The sequence below is a fragment of the Benincasa hispida genome, chromosome 2, assembly GCF_027475165.1.
Source record: "Benincasa hispida cultivar pf3 chromosome 2, pf3_genome.v1.1, whole genome shotgun sequence".
Taxonomy (NCBI): domain Eukaryota; kingdom Viridiplantae; phylum Streptophyta; class Magnoliopsida; order Cucurbitales; family Cucurbitaceae; genus Benincasa; species Benincasa hispida.
The window spans coordinates 23043352-23063134 of NC_143479.1; the positions used below are offsets into that span (position 1 = coordinate 23043352).

General features: G+C 37.1%; 1 protein-coding gene across 1 annotated transcript; it reads right to left on the bottom strand.

Moving 5' to 3' along the window:
• Nucleotides 1–1534: 1534 nt before the first annotated feature.
• LOC120070940 (Tetratricopeptide repeat (TPR)-like superfamily protein) lies at nucleotides 1535–19774 on the bottom strand. Its single transcript, XM_039022862.2, has 6 exons — nucleotides 19199–19774; nucleotides 16938–17024; nucleotides 15208–15378; nucleotides 15035–15121; nucleotides 14898–14969; nucleotides 1535–3774 (listed from the first exon to the last, which is right to left on the bottom strand). Exons 1-6 carry the CDS (start codon nucleotides 19391–19393, stop codon nucleotides 1828–1830), a joined length of 2559 nt encoding a protein of 852 aa, XP_038878790.1. The 5' UTR covers nucleotides 19394–19774; the 3' UTR covers nucleotides 1535–1827.
• Nucleotides 19775–19783: the final 9 nt, after the last annotated feature.

Consider the following 19783-nt stretch of genomic DNA (forward strand, 5'->3'; position numbering starts at 1 on the left):
GCTTAAAATATCCACAACCAACAAAATAAAAGGAAAGGAGATAAAGGATTCTCATGTCTCAAGCCTCTAGGGACCAAAATCGAATCCTTAGAGGAGCCTTTAATAAGGATCGAATAATTCACATTCCTAACACAATTCTATATCTACATTCTCTATTTATGCCTGAAGTCCTTCTTGTCCATCACCTTGTCCAAAAAATCTCAGTCAACATGATCGTAAGCTCTCTCTAAGTCAATTTTGAAAATCTCACCTTTCTTTTTCTTAACTATATAATTCTCAATGACCTTGTACGTAGTGAGGGCCTGATCAAGAATCTACCTCCCTGCAACAAAGGCTCATTAGGCTTCAAAATTGATCGAGGGAAGCACTCTCCTTAAATAATTAGCCAAGACCTTTCCTAGGTTCTTAAACACACTGGTTGTACACCTTCCTTTTTCTCTTCTCCAACCTGTGCATGACTTTATTCTTTTGGTTGAGAGCCTTTTTTTTTTGTTGATGATTTTCCTGGGGTGTCCTCCATTATCAAAGAGTATTTAATTTTGGTTTTGCCTGAGTTAATGCATTTTCATTGCAGATAAAAAAAAAATCCAGGTAAATGTCTTAAGAATAATATTCTCTAACCATGTTGGTAGTGAATAGTGTGATGAATTCCATGTACATGACAAGTCAAAGTCAAACTACCCTAACTACCCTGGCAGCTAAACCACCCATCAATTTATTACTTTTCCATTTAGCATTCAGAAATCTTAAGACTATGTATCTTTGAGGACTTCAAACCGACTGTTTCAAGTTTCAACCCTTAAAACCATCTAGCCCCTCTAACTGAAGAATTTTCCCTTCCATATCACAAACTACAAAGGATAGGATAATATTTCAATTTTGTCATTTTGGTTCATCAACTTCTGAAATTGTCCCTAGACATTTTCCTTCTCCTTTGCTTTTAAAGACAAATTTCTGAAGTTTGCAAAGATGATGTAATGTAACACTGAAATTTGTCCTACTACCCATATACAAATCATGTTATAGCTTAGCAGAAACTAATTTGTTTAATTTTTACTATCCACGAATTACTATCACAAAATAAAAATTCAGAATACATATTCAATATTCACTTTAAAATATTGAGTAAAGGGCGTGAGCTTGAGTGCCCTGCAAGATATCTGAAGTTGTGATCTGACATCATAAAAATATTCTCGATAATCCAACTGGTCTCTAAAGGGAAAATTTTCCCCCTACGGTAGGATAGAAAATTTTCCACACGACATTTATTATTTAACAATAGAGGGACTCCACTAAGAAAACAAATTAAGACAAATTTCCGGCGTGAACACGAAATTCATCAAGAGAAGATATGAAAAATTTTACCGCCAGAAAAATTTGGGAAGGATAACACAAATGCTAACAGTAGCTCAATGAATAAAAAGAGGAAGCAACAGTTTATCATTTTTTTGGTCCTTTTATTTTATTTTCTTTTTTTTTTTTTTTTGGGGGGGGGGGGGGGGGGGGGGGCTTGGGTAGGACACACAGGCAAAGAGAAGATAAAAATACTTTTTTTCTTCAATTTCTTTCTCAAGAAAAGCTCTATTAACGTTCATGGTAACAATAGGATAGCATCTCCACTAACCAAAAAAGCAGATACACAACTACAAATGAACCCTAGGGATCAAAATTAAAAAGGAAAAAAAAATTGAACATTAATTTTATTCTCTGACGTGAGCTATATTATATGTTCCTCCTAAAGATTACTATCTAGCCGACTAGCCCATTGACTAGTACTAACATGAGGGCAGGACATTAATACAAAGCCACCAGTTATACTAATAACAATCATGATCTTTTCATTGTCAATCCACTGGGGAGGAACCTTACACAACTACACTGTTTTAATTTGGCAACAGCTTCCTGCGACTTACCAAGAGCGAGATCAACATAAACTGCAGTCAAAGTGGCTTCTGGACTGTTCGGCATAATCGATAATGCTTCTGATACAAACTGTTGTGCCTCTTCAAAATTTCCTTGTAAAGCCGAAACAGTGGCAAAATTTGCAAGGAGGACGGCCCGTGCTTCCTCTGGTCTTAGGAACTTGATGTGATGAGCATCCTCCTGAGATGAATTATTAGCAGTCGTCGATCCTCCGTTTGCGCCTTCAAGATCAGCAGTCCCATCTATTCGCCATAGTTCACAGTCCTCCTGACTGAATGGCAATTTGAAATCAATCCCTTCGAATACATAGTATAATAAATGGTCGGCAGCTTCTTTTGTTCTATTTAGCAAGCAAAGAGCCTCTGCAGCATAAACGTGGCCTAAGAATGTATAAACTTTATTACTTTCTTGAAGCTCCACAAGAGACCTTGCAATTGTCAGAGATCTCAACGGGTTTCCAAGTTTCAACTCCACATAAGCCAGGTTTGCAAGAAGTGCTTGCTTAATCAACAGGTTTTCTCTCCGAGAAATTTCATCATAATAGGAGAGGGAGTTTTGCACAAGTTCCTGAATAGTAGCACCTTTTTGTTCCTTTGCATCACCGTTTGCAGTTACCTGACTTGAGCCTAGAGTTGAGGCGGAGGCCTTGGAATCAATACAATGTAAGTTCTTATAATTTCTCCTTGAAGTCGCTACTTCACTTGAATCTCTCTCCTCCAAGGAAGAATTGGAGGACAAGACAGAATGCAAAAAGCTTGTCTCAGAATGGTTTAACAAGTACAGGGCATTAGAGAGACATTGCCGAGCAAGAGAAATTGACAGCTTAGGTTGTCCTTCGCTGCTGAAATGCCCATCTTCTCTTCCAGAGGAATATGCACATCCGTTTTTCGAAATTCCATCTCCCAATACAAGCTGCCTCCATTTTCCTGTTCCAACAACATGAACCTTGATATCTGATCTATCGGAATCTGCAAGGTTGTCCTTTAGAAGCCCCTTCTCTGAAGCCATTAAGCAGCATTCGGCAAGACGGAGCCACAGCAGAGGACGGTTATAGAAAATCAAACTGGCTTTTTGAAAGCATCGAGCAGCAAGAAGTGGTTTTCCACAAGCCAAGTACTGAACACCACAATTATAGATGATAAGAAGAGAGTTGTCCTGTGAAACAGTAGTTGGTTTTCTATCCTTCCAGAGAGCTGTACTATTAGATACAGCTTTGGAAAAGAATACTGTTGATGAATGATACTTCCCAAGTTGGTTATATATGCAGCCAAGGTTGTTGTTTAACATGCTTGAGATCCCCATGTCTGTCCGGTTACTTGAAGCCAGTAGTAGCTTCATGGCCTTACGATGGTTGCCACGGGCATATTCAAGTTCAGCCTTCAAGAGAAGAGCCATGGATGAATCTATCCCACGAGCAATGTTCATGGCATGCTTTGCTTCACGCTTCGCTTGCTTTAAATTTCTAGTGAGAAGAAGAAAGCGAACCTTATATAGCTGCAATTTAAGCTTGAGATCAACTGTAGATAAAGATCGATCAATTGGGATCCTTAAAAGAACGTTCGAAGATGAAAAACCAGTCTGTGTTGCTGGATTCTGTCCACCAATATCCAGTGTTGATAACATAGACTCGTACTCAAATGTCTCTTCTGACAAAGTTCTCGATAGAGCATTTTCCGATGCATTGACACTTGCAGCTAAATCTGAATTGGAAGATTCAAAGGCAGAAGCATTGGTAGGAATGGATGAAGATTTTGCAACCACGTTTGTGGATTGTTGTACCCCTGTACCAACATTTTCACTTTGGCTTGTACTGGTAACCCCAAAAGCCTTTTCGAGATAAAGTAGAACATCCTGACAAAAAATACATGAGAACCCCATTTTCAATATATCATCACGCATTTGTCAACAGAACTCAGTTCCACTAAAGACAAAAGAGTCTAGAAACAACATGAGAATATATACACACCAAGAACAGATGGTACAAATTCCTAAAAATACAGATAAGAGAGAAAGCACACCGCATGATATACACAGAAATTACAGCAACCCAACTGTCCCACGGCAGAAGGATAAAACTAACTAATCTCGCAACCATATTACTTAAAACATTTCCTCCTGAATGTAGCATCTGAATCTTATGCTCATGAGATTTTGTGGAGGCAAAAATGTAAAAACAGGTGGCTGAAAGATGGGATTATGAACCCTAGTTACTTTCATTGTCTTGAGAGTGCTAAAGAAAGGAAAAACACTATTCTTGAGGTGCTGTCCGGAGACGGAAATAGCTTACTGACAGAGGGTGGAATTGAATCAGAGGTCGTATCATTTCTACCTACAATCAATCATCGGGATCCCATTTCCCCCAACAGGCATCTGATCTAGAATCCCCTTTGCTGAAACATTGATTCATATGGCTATTAAGGACCTCGGATCGAGTAAATGTCTAGGCCAAATGGTTTGACGACAGAGTTCTATAAAAAAATTGGAACATCCTCAAGGTTAAGATTGTGTCCAAAGATTTTTTTTTTAAGACCAGAATCATTGATGCATGTTTAAAAGAAAACATATATTTATCTTATTCCTAAAAGATCGATGCTCGTATGGTTGGCAATTGTAGACCCATTAGCCTCATCTCTTGTCAATACAAGATCATTGCCAAAAGTTCTCTCAGAGCGTCTGGTGCAATACCAAAAGACTAATTCTTGAATGGAATGATTCTCAAAATGGGAGAGAATGATCTTATTTATAGAGGAAATTAAATATAAGATGTTTAACTAACTATCATAACAACTAACAGTTAGCTAACAATTAGCAATTAACTCACTCCTATCTTTTTTAGCTAGTTATTTTCAAAAGGGCCCTTTAGGCCTTACACCAATCCACCCCTCCCAAATCAAACTCGTTCTCAAGTGAGCTAAGAAGCTAAATGAAAGTCATTCAAGACATAATATAGTTTCAAATCAGCAATATTGAAGACGGGGTTGACATGAAGATCTTCTAGTAGCTCAATTTATTAAGCATTGCTACCGTATTTTGCTAGTACTTTACATGGTCCAATCTGTCTATCCTTCAATTTATTATAATTTTCAGTGAGAAATTGGTTTTTGCGTAAATGAACCATCACAAGATCTCCTTCAAATGTTACTTCTCTTCTTGACTTATCCTTGGCTTCTTTGTACGACAAAGTTTGTTTTTTCTAAGTGATCGTGGACTTTCTTGTGTAGTTCTTGTATTCTTTCCACCATATTTTCAGCTTCACTACTTACATCCACAAAGGAGGGTAAGTTGGCAAGGTCAAATATGAGTTTTGGAATTTGAGTATATACTACTTATAACGGGCATCTTCCAAATGATTTGTTCTTCATATTGTTAAAGGCAAACTCGGCTTGTGCAAGGGCTAAGTCCCATTGTTTAGGTCTTGAGCCACTTAAAGTATAAGGTTTTCCAATGTTCTGTTGGTTACCTCCGTTTGACTGTCTGTTTGTAAATGAGAAGTAGTACTAAATTTCAATGTAGTTCAAACTTCTTCCATAGAACATGCCAAAAATGGCTAAGGAACTTGACATCTCTATCCGAAACGATGGATTTAGGCACTCCATGAAGTCTAACAACTTCTCTAAAGAAGAGGTTAGCAATGTAGACCGCATCATTCATTTTTTTGCAACCTAGAAAATGAGATATCTTGTTGAAACAATCAATAAGTACCAGAACTGCATCATATCCCCATTGTGTTTTAGGAAGTTCAAGTACAAAATCAACTGATAAGTCTTCCCAAATGGTTGTGGGTGTAGGTAAAGGTGTGTGTAAGCTGGCATTTGTGGAAGTCCCTTGGCTCTTTGGCATATGGCACATCTACAATATAAAAATCTTCTAAATTTATGTGATTAGTGCAACTGTACCATACCTTCCCAAAGTCTAAATCTTCTTCATATAGTTATGAAAGGTGGTTGAATGCAATCACTTTGGTTGATAGAATGGTTAGCAAAGAACTCTTTCGACTCAAATCGGCAACCTTGTTTTCTTTGTCGGCTTGATGCTTAATAACAAAATCAAACTGTTGGATGTATGAAATCCACTCGCATGCATTCGGTTTATATTTTTTTGAGCTTGCAAGTATTTTAATGAGAAGTGACCGGTCAACAAGAGAACTTCTTGGATAGTAAGTATCGCTCCCATTGTTTTAATGCTTGGACAAGAGCATATAGCTCTTGTTCATAAGTACTCCAAGTTTGCCTCGAGGTGCTGAGCTTCTCGCTAAAATATTCTATTGGATGGCCTTGCTGAGACAAGACACCACTAATCCCCATGACACATGCGTCAACTATTACTTCGAATGGAGCTGAAAAATCTGGTAACTTCAAAACAAGGTTGGTGCTCAGATTCTTTTTAATACAAACAAAGCTGGTTTGTTGCTTTTCACCCCATATAAAGATGTGACTTTCTTCAAACAATTAATTATTGGTGTTGTTAATGAAGTTTTTAATAAACTTCCTATAAAATGATGCCAAGCCAAGGAAAGCTTGGATGTCTTTCATTGTTGATGGAGTTAGCCAATGAGTGATTGCTTCAATCTTCTTTGGATTAACTTTGATTTGATTTGGCCAATAGGAAGCCAAGGAATGCAATCTCCTTCACAAGAAAAAAACACTTCTCGTTATTGTCTTTGGATTAACTTTGATTTGATTTTGGCCAATAGGAGGATCAATGTTCCTTAAAGCTATAGATTACTCAGGCAAGACTAAAGATAAATACTTCATAGCAAATTTGATGAAAGAAGTTATAAATGAGGTGGGACATGAGAATGTGATTCAAATAATCACTGACAATGCTGTAAATTGTAAGGGTGCAGGACAAATTATTGAATCACATTTCCCCAACATAGTTTGGACACCTTGTGTAGTTCATACTCTCAATCTAGCTTTGAAGAATATTTGTGCTGCAAGAAATATTGATAGTAATCAACATGTATTTGCAGAGTGTAGTTGGATTTCTGAAATTTCAGATGATGTTATGTTAGTCAAGCACTTTATCATGAACCATTCTACAAGGCTTGCTATGTTCAATGAGTTTGTGTCTTTGAAGTTACTTGCAAGTAGCAGAAACACAATTTGCATCTACCATCATCATGCTTAGAAGATTTAAACTCATTAAGGGTGGTTTGCAAACAATGGTTATCAGTGATAAATGGGGATGCTATAGAGAAGATGAATGGTGAAAGCAAGATGTGTAAAGGAGTTGGTACTTAATGATATTTGGTGGGATAAGATTGATTATATTCTTTCTTTTACTGCTCCTATTTATAATATGATCAGAGATTATGATACGGACAAACCTTGCCTCCATTTGGTATATGATACGCGGGGCACCATGATTGAAAAAGTGAAAGTGGAGTACATATATCTATAGACATGAAGGAAAGCATGCAGATGAATCCCATCTTTTTATGAAGTGGTACATCAAATTTTGATTGATCGTTGGAATAAAAATAACACTCATCTCCATTGTTTGGCATATTCTCTAAATCTAAGGTATTCTAAGACATCTTAGATCTTTATTTTATATTTTCAATTCCTAAGCACACACTAAAGTTAGGTATATTTTGTAATTTTATTTAGGTATTATAGTGCATAATGGCTTGAAGAAGACAAGACTCGATTCCCACCACATAAAGACTTTAGAAGTATCAAGAGAGAGGATGAAGTGTATCAGGAGATATTTTAGTTCAAAGGATGAGCGCACAAGAGTGAACATTGAATTTGCCAATTTCTCTACAATGTCTGCAGAGTTTGCTAAACATGATTCCATACGTGACAGATATAATATGCCTCCGAAGAGTTGGTGGGCATCCATGGTGCCTTTACTCCAACTTTACAGTCACTAGCTATGAAGTTACTTGTTCAACCTTCATCTTCCTCGTGTTCAGCGAAATTGGAGTACATATTCATTTGTGCACTCCATGAGAAGGAACAAGATGACACCACAACGTGCAAAAGACTTGGTGTACATCCATAGCAATCTACATCTTTTATCAAGAACTCCTAAATATTTCAAAGGAGAGACGAAAATGTAGGACATTGCTGGAGATTCATTTGATTCATTTGAAGATGCGAGAATGCTTGAAGTAGCTAATTTATCTTTGGACTAACCAGAATTGGAAGTTATAGTTTTACTGATGATAGTGATCAGAATGAAGCTTCGAGTAGTTAAGAGGACATTGGACAAGAATGAAGAAAATATGTAGAAGGCTTAACTTCTTTGATTCTATTTTGTGGTTTTATAACTTTTCTGGTGTTGAACTAATTACTGTTATGACTTATGACATTGGACCGTTAGTCTCTTATCTATTATCATCATTTTCATAAATTGCATGGTTGTTAATGATGTCTTTAAATGGAATATTTCACAATGTGTTTATTGCACGACATATATTTAATTTTTTTAATAAAAAAAAATGTGTCCCTAACGTGAAGTGTCCTACTTTTTTGAAAATCGACGTGCCACTGTGTCAGTGTCGCTGTGTCGCGTGTCAATGTCCATGTTTCTTAGGTTTTACCTTCTCTTTGATGTCCATTCTCAGCCCACTAATGAATCGTGCTATCAAGTGTTGTTCGTTTTTCAACCAAATTAGTTCTTGCTCCCAAACGATGGAACTCTTCCATGAAATCAGCTATTGTCCGAGGGCCTTATCTACAATTTTGGTACTAATTGTACAGTGTTTGCTCGTAACTAGGAGGAAGAAATCTTTCTTTCATCAACCGTTTCATCTTCTTCCACGTTCGGTTAGGCCTCTTGCCTTGTCTTTGCCGATTTACTTCCAATTGATCCCACCACGCAGATGCTCCTCTTTTCAACTTGAAGGCAACCAATTGAACCTTCTTGTGATTCGGTGTATTCATGTAATCAAAGAAATTCTCCGTGTTCTTGATCCAATCAAGAAATGTTTCAATGTCACACTTACCATTATAAAACGGCAAGTTTAGCTTCATTTTGAAGTAGCTAGTTTATCTTTGGACGAACCAGAATTGGAAGCTATAGTTTTTACTGATGATGGTGATCAAAATGAAGCTTCGAGTAGTTAAGAGGGCATTGGACAAGAATGAAGAAAATATGTAGAAGGCTTGACTTCTTTGATTCTATTTTGTGGTTTTGTAACTTTTGTGGTGTTGAACTAATTACTAAAACTTGTTATGACTTATGACATTGGACTGTTAGTCATCTTATCTATTATCATCATTTTCATGAATTGTATGGTTGTTAATGAAGTCTTTAAATGGAATATTTCACAATGTGTTTATTGCACGACATATATTTAATTTTTTTAATAAAAAAAAACGTGTTCCCGACGTGTCGTGTCCTACTTTTTTGAAAATCGGCGTGTCACCGTGTCGATGTCCATGCTTCTTAGGTTTTACCTTCTCTTTGATGTCCATTCTCAGCCCACTAATGAACCATGCTATCAAGTGTTGTTCGTTTTCAGCCAAATTAGTTCTTGTTCCCAAACGATGGAACTCTTCCATGAAATCAGCTACTGTTTGAGGACCTTATCTACAAGTTTGGTACTGATTGTACAGTGTTTGCTCGTAACTGGGAGGAAAAAATCTTTCTTTCATCAACCGTTTCATCTTCTTCCACGTTCGGATATGCCTCTTGCCTTGTCTTTGCCGATTTACTTCCAATTGATCCCACCACACGGATGCTCCTCTTTTCAACTTGAAGGCAACCAATCAAACCTTCTTGTGATCCGGTGTATTCATGTAACCAAAGAAATTCTCCGTGTTCTTAATCCAATCAAGAAATGTTTCAATGTCACACTTAGCATTATAAAACGGCAAGTCTATCTTCATTTTGAAGTCATATGGATCACCTCTAGCTTCATATCTTCCTTCTCGGTCCCTTCTTGCATCAAAATATTCTTCTTCTGGATCATTTTCACTCGAAGAATCCCAATCTGGTCTTCTTGGGATCTTTCTTAAACATGTGGTCGTCCTCTTGGGTTTTCTTGGAGATGCCTATGCATTCTTGAAACCCTTTCTTGATGAATTTCTTGCTGAGATTGAAAGTTTCTTGGCTGTCCAGCTCCACGTTTTCCTCTTCTTCCCCAATTTTGATTGAACATTGGAGCATCTTCTTCAATTTGGGTCAGTGCCACTAAAGCATCCATCCTTCTCACAAGTGTTGCCACCATTTCTTGACGGTAGTTCATCGAACCAAGAATTCCCTCCAATGAGTCTTCAACGGACAGCAAGCGTCTCGTTGTAGTTTTTGGAGAGAGGGTGGGGGTTTCTTCCCCCTCTTGAATCTCCACCAATCGGCTTATTGGCTTTTCTTCCGGCCATTGATCCCCAAATCTTGGATTGCTTTGATACTAAATTTGGTGCAATACTTAGATTAATTCTTGAATGAAATGATTCTCTCTCAAAATGGGAAAGAAGGATTTTATTTATAGAGAAAATTAGTTACAAGATGTTTAACTATCATAACAACTAACAATTAGCTAACAATTAGCATTAATTAACCCCTATCTTTTTTAGCTAGTTATTTACAAAAAAGCCCTTTCAGCCTTACACTAGCGCCTCAAAAAGACCCTACCCTCCACCATTACTAAATTCCAGTCAGCATTTGTGGAAGGTAGACAAATCCTTGATGCATCATTAATTGCCAATGAAGTCATTGAAGATTGTGCCAGAAAAAAGAAACACAACGTGGTGGTTAAACTAGACATTGAGAGAGCATTTGATAAAGTGGACTAGGAATTCCTCGATCTCATCCTCAAGGATAAAGGCTTTGGTACAAAATGGCAAAAAATGGATAAAGGGTTGTATGTCCTCGGCAAACTTCTCTATCACCATTAATGGCCATCCGTTAGACCACCAATATTATTACAAAATCATCGGAGGGGTAAAAAGGGACTCGAAAATGTAGTGGGTAGTGTGGCTTCATCATCCAATAGTTTTTTTTTTTAATAGAAGCTTCATCATCCAATAGTGAACGAGTGGGCCCCAAGGTTAGTTAGGGGAAGGAGAGAATATTTGTGAGAGGGGGAAACGGAAGGGAATCAGTTTTCATTTTCAGTTTAGAGTCGTCTTTCGAGGGTGGGAGAATCAAATCTTAGCTTCCAAGAGAGGCTAAGGGTTGTAACTAGCCTTAGGGCTTCTTTTCTCAGTTTGAATAATACTCCTAGAGATCGGTTCTTATCAAATTGGTACCAAAGTACAACAATCTAGGGAAATTTGGAAAGATGGCTTAGAAGAGAATGGAAGAACGTCTTGACACAATGGATCAAGAACTAACAAGACTTCGTAAAAGTTACCGAGGAATTGGTTCAAAGTCAACCGATATTTCAATATTCATAAGTTGATGGAGTTGGAGTGGTTGACATCAGTTTTGAAGGAATCGCACTATATTGGTGTCATTCTAAAGAAGAGCGAGAGTCGTTCAAAGATTGGAAGGAGTTAAAGACAAGATTGTTGGAGCGATTGTGATAGTCCAGAAAAGGGGTTGTGTATAGTCAATTTCTTGCAATTAAGTAGGAGACGATAGTAGAAGAGTATCGAGATCTTGTCGATGAGCTTGTGGCGCCAATATCACAGCTTTCTGGTCAAGTATTGGAAGAGACATTCATGAATGGGCTCGTGTCGTGGATCAAGGCAGAAGTGGAGTGTTGGGAGCCCAGTGGGCTTGCGAGTGTGATGAAGCTAGCCCTTAATAGAGAATATGGAGTTAACGAAAGCAGAAGCAGGCCTCTATGGACATACAGTAGGTAAGGCCCAATCCCAAACTACTATGGTTAAAAATATTGTTCCAATTGCAGCAAAAGAAGGTGTGAAGACGAACGAGGTAGTGACGATGAGGACGTCTACACTGCGAGGTATTTCGACGATGGGAAACAAAAGAGAAAGGCCATCGAAAATGATTGTCGGACGCAGAGTTTCAAACTAGGAAGGAGAAGAGTTTATGTTTCCGTTGCAACGAATGATACTTTGCAGGCCATAAGTGTATGGTGCGAGATCAGAAGGAGTTGCATATTTTGTTGGTGCATGAGAACAATGAAGAGTGGGAAGTATTTCAATACGAGAATGAACTAGTGGAGCCGATTGAGCTTAAGGAAGTTAAAATGGAACCAATAGTAGAGTTATCTTTGATTTTAGCCGTGGGGTTGATGAATTCAAGAACTATGAAGTTGAGAGGGTCACAGTCAAATAGTAGGGGGTGACTGTTGCTAATCAACAGTGGGGCAACACATAATTTCATATTGACTAACTAATCTTGTAATTGGGGTGAAATTGAATTAGAGTTTGCATCATTTCTACCTTCAATCAATCATTGGGAGCCCATTTCCCCCAACAAGCATCTAACCTAGAATCCCCCTTCATTGAAACAGAGATTCATATGGCTATTAAGGACCTCGGATCTAGTAAATCTCCAGGCCCAAATGGTTTGACGACAAAGTTCTATAAAAAAAATATATATTGAAACATCCTCAAGGGACATTAAGAGTGTGTTTCAAGATTTTTTTAAGAATGCATGTTCAAACATAACATATTGCCTTATTCCTAAGAAGATTGATGTCGTATGGTTGGCAATTACAAACCCATTAGCCACATCTCTTGTCAATACAATACAAGATCATTGCCAAGAGTTCTCTTAGATGGCCTTTAAAGACCCTGCCCTGCACCATTCCTAAATTCCAATCAGCATTTGTGGAAGGTAGACAAATCCTTGATGGATCATTAATTGCCAATTAAGTCATTGAAGATTGTGCTTAGTGGTTAAACTAGACACTGAGAGAGCATTTGATAAGGTGGACTAGGAATTCCTCAATCTCATCCTCAAGGATAAAGACTTTGGTGCAAAATGGCAAAAAAATGGACAAAGGGTGGTGTGTCCTCATCAAACTTCTCTATCATCATTAATGGGCATCCTAGGGGAAAGATTCGTGCCACAAAGGGCCTTAGACAAGGTGATCTATTATCTCCCTTCCTTTTCGTAGTTATGATGGATTGTTTTAGTAGAATGTTGATTTGGGTCAGTGATAAAGGGATATGTTGGAAGAAGCTCTTTTTGGGTCCACACCTCCTTTTTGCTCATGATAGTTGATACACTTTTGATGATGAATCACTTTTCAAAGTTGGATGCACTTGCTTCTAAAATATTGTTTGGCCTTGTTAACTATTTTGAGAAGACTTCAAGCTTGAATGTCACCCATGACAAATCAGAGATTGCGGGCATTAACTCTACACAAGAAGTTATTGAATTGATTTCTTGCAAATATGGTTGCAAAATGGGCCATTGCAATTATCTCGATTTGCCTCTTTTTGACAAGCCAAGGATTTTATCTTTTTGGAATCCTATCATTGAGAAAATTGAAAGAAGACTTCTATCTTGGAGCCAACACATTTTATGAAGCATAGATATGGATACAAATTCGAGTTACAGATACGATAAGATGAGGCAATACACCAATTTCTAGGGAGGGGTAGATCGGAGTGACGAAAGGCTAAAATCTCAGTGGATCGTGCCAGCAAGGCCACTCTGCCACTTAAATATTCTGTCGCGTATTTAAGTCGTCTACAAAGGATTCTACCCATCGTTCGGTGAGGAATTACGTTACAAGGCAGCCCCCACAACACATCTGCCGCGAGGGTTTAGCCAACGACACGTGCCTTTGGGGGCCAGAAGACCCCCACTGCTAGTCGGCAATACGCCAATTTCTAAAAAATTAAAATACAGATACGTTGAGGATACGTTATTTTTTTATATTTTTTTTTGTTATATGTAAATTTAGCATCGAGATACCAAGTAACTACGTGATGATAATGCATAATTAATTTGTTGTAATACTAAATTTAAGTTCAATTAAAGGAGATTTAAAAAGAGCGAAAAAAGAGAGAGGGAAAAGATTAAAAAAAAAAAAAAACTTGGTGAAGGCCAGTGTCACCCACTAGCCACTAGCGATGGCAACAAGGCTGAATTGTGGTGGATGGTCAGCAACAGGCGTAGGGATGACCCTAAAAGCAATGACAATGAGGATGAAAGGGGCTAAGGGTGAAAAGAGGATTATTTTGAAACAAGCTTTCTCTCTCCTTCGGATGGTTCACTAGTATCCCCAATGAGCTTAGCCTCACATACGCCCTCATCTAGCACTCATTCATGGATGAAAAGAGGATTATTTGGACGATTTGATTAGAGCTTTCTTATGGATTTATGGATTAAATGGTTGGAAAGGAACAACCACCTCTTCAATCAAAAGGGAAGATCTTTTGACAACCTTATGGGAAATATTATCTACCTTGCTATGTCTTGGTGCAAATGTACATCTTTCTTTAGTTCTTTTAATCTTACATCTACTTTTACCAATTGGAGAAATCTCTTGTAACTTTGTTGGCTTGGATATTGCCCTTCTCTTGTAAAGTTCATACATTATATAAATAAAAACTTTGGAACATGCTTTGTAAATTAAGATTTAATTACAAGAATTGGTAAACCTACGACCAACTGTAATTCTCCTACATTATAGGACAAGTTAGCAAGTTCTAGAAACATACTAAAATTTGACACTACAAGACTACTGAAATTTGAATTCTGCCAATAAAGTAAATCAGTTAGTCCGTTGGCTTCAGCTTGGGGTTCTCTGTAACAAGTTCAAGCAACATGCTAAAATTTGAAGTACGTAAGTGAAGTAAATGAAAATCAGTTAGTCCATTGGCTTTGGCTTAGGGTTCTCTGTTCTAGAATTTTCAGTTTCTGTTTTAACATTACTCGGTTGTTTATGTTTTTATCTTGGTTAAAGGTTTAAGTTACTGTTTCGTTTAGTTACTGTTAGTTAAGGAATAAATGCTGCTTTGTAGCCTTTAAATAGGGTCCCTAGGTTGTAAGAGGTATTATTTTCAGATTAATACAATGAATTCTCCCAGTACTGTCTCAAGAAAATTAGTTTACACTAGCAAAATATACAAAACTCTAACATGACTACTTACCGCAGACAATGCTGCATCACGGCAGGCTAATCCAACATCCAGCAGCAAAAAGCAAATATGAAGAGCTGTTGTCTGCATATCAATAGAGTAATTAAAAGAGAATTCCCATCACTAATATAATCAATAAACTCCAGTACCTCATCAATGGGTTCAATATTTTGATATAAGGGTTCAAGAACTGCTAACGCCTTTGTATATTCATGAAGATTGAACCACACGATAGCCTGTAGACAGATATTTTAAATTATCATGATCAAATCAATAATAAAATATTTTTCAACTAACTGGCCAAGACATGCATTGAACTTACAATGTTTAGGATAGCAATGGAGGCATCAAACTCTTCCATGTATACCATATTGGCATTATTTGCAGCAGTCTGGTGAGCAGACACGTTATTTCCTTTAACCAAAGTACTCTTATTTTCAGGGTTAGCATCTGTTTGTTCTCCAGACGAAACTGCAAGGTTTTCACTTCTCTTCTGAACAAGCACATCCACGCGAATTGGCAGAAAGATAAGTATGTGTACATCATCATGCAATGGCCGAAAATACCAAAAAAGTGAATATGGGAGTGTGGGGAGCAGCATTCTCTCGATTCAAAATTTCAGTCAAAGAACTATAAAATGAAGTGATTATAGTATCAAAATAAAAATAAATGTCGATTAGTTTTTTTATCTTTCCTAGGCTTAATAGGATGGCAAATTCTCAAAACCAAAGCTTTAGAAGGCTTTTTCTCTTGAAGAAGCAAGAGGTAAGTCTCAATCCGCAAATATGACTAAAAAATTTTCAGAAATCCTGAAAAATCAAATTTAATCAAATTTAATTAGTATGATTAGGTATTGCTTGATGTTAAGCATTTATCCTTTTTTTTTTTTGGGTACAATTGGGGTAGAGTGATTCGAACCACGAACCTCGTGGTTTCCAGCACACTCAAATGCCAATTGCTCGGTTTGGCTATGATTAGGTATTGATTGAGAAAATAGTTTATACAAATGTACACAAAAAAAATGTCAATTACTACTCAAACAAAAATTCTAAAAGGATATCCTTGGCATCACTACTATTATTATTAATGGAATTGACTTATACCATAAAGTTTTGTTTCAATGTTTTCAAAGTCCTAGTAGTAAAGGTAGTAATAGTTCAATTCATTACAACTCAAGTCTATAATTTTTAAGAATGAGCCAAAGAAATGTTATTCTTCTAATCACTAAATGAGATGACTTTTAGTTTCAATGTCATTTCACAGAAGCTTAAACCTCTTCTAACAAGAGGTGTAAGCCTCAATGACCATTTAAAACATTACTCAAAACCTATCAATTGTTTCCTTCATTCTACCAGACCCCAAACTGGTTTTTTTTTATGAAGCAGCAATTGAAAGCATTTGAGGGCATACTAAAAAAAGAACAAATCCCTCAAAAGGATACAAAAGGAAAGGAATCCAATTGTGCAAAATAGTATCTACAGAATAGTTACAAAAGATCTTTTAGATCTACCCACGTATAAACATGAAATCTAACAAGAGACCAAACAACACTCAACTTCCCAAACCTCAAAACATTCTATTGCTCCTCTCTCCCCAAAGATCCCACAAGATATCACACACCCCAACAAGCCATAAAAACCGATCTTATTCATAAAAAGAGGGATGGAGGAGGAACTCTCTGATCATATCACTAGTATCCCTATGACAAGTTATCAAGAAGACGTATGTCTAAAACGAAGGAATCCCAAACGGACCTTGCAAACTCACATTTCCAAAGAAAATATCCAGGTCTTCCTCTACCTAAAAGCTTTTAGTTTAGAGTTGACTTCGTAGTTCAAAAAATGTGTATGAGGAATGCGATAACCACAACCTTCTAAGTTCCATCTTCCCTCTCTTTCAGATGAATGAAGATAAACTCCATTCAGAGCTTCAGAGTTCTTCTCACTCCAAAACAACTCTTCCAAAAGGAAGGAAAATAATATAATATTACCAGGAACACAAATTTATTTTGGCAGTTAAGAGGCGTGCATGACTTTGGAACTAACGGCATACCTTGACATTGTTTAATACTTCAAGCAACTTCTTTGGATTGGAACAACCATCCCTCAAGTATTCAGCAATGGCAATATTATGAAGCACCTGAGAAAGGCATCTATAAATGAAATGCTGGCAGATATATACACACACATATATACACACATATTAATAAATTGCCAAATAAAGCATCAAAATTAAAGTACATAGACAGCCAAACTCAATGTAACTAACTTGTTTAGTAACAACAAACAAATGACACCAAGATACCATTAAGCTCCTTATAAAAGATGCAGTCCTAAAGATTGGATTGAAGTCAACATAAACATAGAAAATCACCAGTCACCAAGAATCCAAAGTAAATGTATATCAAGAGACACCCATCAGAATACGTCAAGTTAAAAACTTAAAACAAAATACTGGCAATAGTACCAATTGATTAAATATTGAAAACTAAAGATATCGTTGCCTAAAATTAATGTGGTTAAACAACTCAAAAAATAAGTATGGTAGAGGAATCGCCGCAACCCCCTCCCAAACCTTCCCCACAGCCCAACAAAAACAATAATAAAAGAGTTGTCATAACACCTATCATAATTCATTCTCGGATCCAAAGCCACTCTATAAATATGCAAACCATTGAATACCTATAATTAAGGAACAGGCCAAAGTTGTAGACTGAGCTATTACCAAAATTAATAAAAGAAAAAGGATTTAGTCTTTCTCCTAGAGAAGTAAAATGGATCCAGGTAAAGTACATAAACTGCCAAGGAGTTGAGGATAGCAGTATTGTTGGCGTATGCATGTAACACTTCCACATACTATTATGTGTCTAACGAAGCTGATTTAATTTCATGGCAATATTTTTTTTATATCGATCATCAATAACCAATCAAATTTTGCTTGAGAGCAAAGATCAGGAGTTGGTAAGATAGGTGTGGAATATAATTACCGCCAACCAGATTCCACTCAACACTCTTTTTGCCAACAATGTGAAATCTGAACACAGTTATACTTTTTTAAAAAAATGAAAACAGAACTTTTCATTGATATAATGAAAAAAGCAAAGCTCAAACTACAAAGAGGCATGAACCAAATAAACCACTAAGGATCAGGAAATGCATCCGGATATCTCAACTAAGTTGACACATCCATAGCACCCTCATCCTATCCAATACAAAATGAGATTTCAGAGATTACAATAGATCTAAAATACTTGATTATATAGGCATTCCAATTAAGGCAAGTATCCTGAATAGAATAATCTTCAAAGAGCTTGGATTGCGAACTCCAAAAAGAAGCTAAAAGACGAACTGAACCCCATCTGTTTGACCAATCCTTGTAATTATCATGAAAAATTCTCTGATTACGTTCAAACCAAGCCTCATAAACCAAAGCTTTAACTACATTTGACCATAAAATCTTAGCTCTAGAAGATAAAGAAGGACCAACCATCTAAATGGACAGACTAACAAAAACACCAAATATCTCATTGTCATCAGCACTTGGCAGGTTCATTGTTACATTATTTTTTCTCCACTTTGGATTTTTCATACTTCAAAAATGAAAAGCTCAAGAAATTGAAAGTATGGAATCAGGGGATGGGAATGAGTACAGGCTGTTTAAAAAAACGCAGTATTTTGTAAAACCCATCTTCCTTAAATGATTATGGAGCCTTTAGTGGAGTTGATCAACGATGCTTGTTAGTAAAGCAGCTGGAACCCCAAATATTTTCCAGGCCATCAGTTGCTAGGGAAATTCTATTGGCGACACCTTCACATCAGAGGTTTAGGTAACAATTCCGTGACTAGAAGGATTAACATTCAAATTAACCAGTGACAAACAAAAATGAATAATGTACGGTCAGAAACTACCACCCGAGCCTAAATTCCTGTTAATGATCATAAAACCCAAGGAAAATGATAACATTCACTGAAAATCACCACCCGTTTGCACTTCCTCTCAGAATAACCTAGGCATAATCAAATGATACAATGAAATTCCACATATTTCTAGTATATTATCCTCAAATAATTCAAATCTCGACATTCTCTAAAGCGGGGGAAAAAAGGAACGGAAAAAAAAACGCCCTAAATTATTTCTAAGCTCAACATTTCACATCACTGAATTCAAAAGACTAAACCGCATCTGCACGTATACACACAAAGAATTAACGAAATCGTAGAATAGATTAATTCATTTCTACAGTAAGCTTTAACACTCAACGAAAAAAAAAAACAAAGAAACTAAATTAGATTATGGTGGAAGAAAAATCGAACCTTAGGATCGTCTTCTTTCTTCTGCAACAGCTGGTTCAAGACCTCTACACATCCAGCATACTTGCCCGATTGGAAAAGCGATGCAGCCTCCTTAGCGAGAGCGGCGGTGATGGTAAGTGTACCGTCATCCTCAACGGCCGACGAGGACCCATCTCGATTCGGGGCGGTCGAGGAAGATGAATCTCGAGCGTCCATGAATGGATCCAAATAAAAGAAACAAAATCAAGGGCCAGGTTGCAAAAAAAGGAAATGAGTCGACGGATAAGGGGAGAAGAAAGAAGCCCTAAAATTTCGAAGTTCAAAATTCTCAGTGCGATAGAAGTAAAGCGAGGGATTTTGAACTACGAAATCAAGAAGAAGAAGAAGAAGAAGCTCGAAAGCAATGGAAGTTGAAGGTTTTTGAAACCCTAAAGTGTGGATTAATTGCAAAGGAGGACACCTGGTTTCTTGTGTTTTGCTGAAATGCGTCTATTTTTCGAAGGAGGACAGAAAGAGAATGAAGTAAAAGCTTAAATAAAAACTATACTCGAATGGTCAACTAAATTTGGGAAAGCAAGTTGACCCAATTGGAGTGGAAAATCGCAC

What these genes read in the sequence shown, in the direction of transcription:
- LOC120070940 (XM_039022862.2), bottom strand. Translation starts at nt 19,393, where the DNA reads ATGGACGCTCGAGATTCATCTTCCTCGACCGCCCCGAATCGAGATGGG. An exon ending in ATATTGAACCCATTGATGAG is followed by an intron (nt 14,970 to 15,034) that starts GTACTGGAGTTT and finishes ATTGATATGCAG; the next exon opens with ACAACAGCTCTTCATATTTG. An exon ending in GTGATGCAGCATTGTCTGCG is followed by an intron (nt 3,775 to 14,897) that starts GTAAGTAGTCAT and finishes ATTTTTTGTCAG; the next exon opens with GATGTTCTACTTTATCTCGA.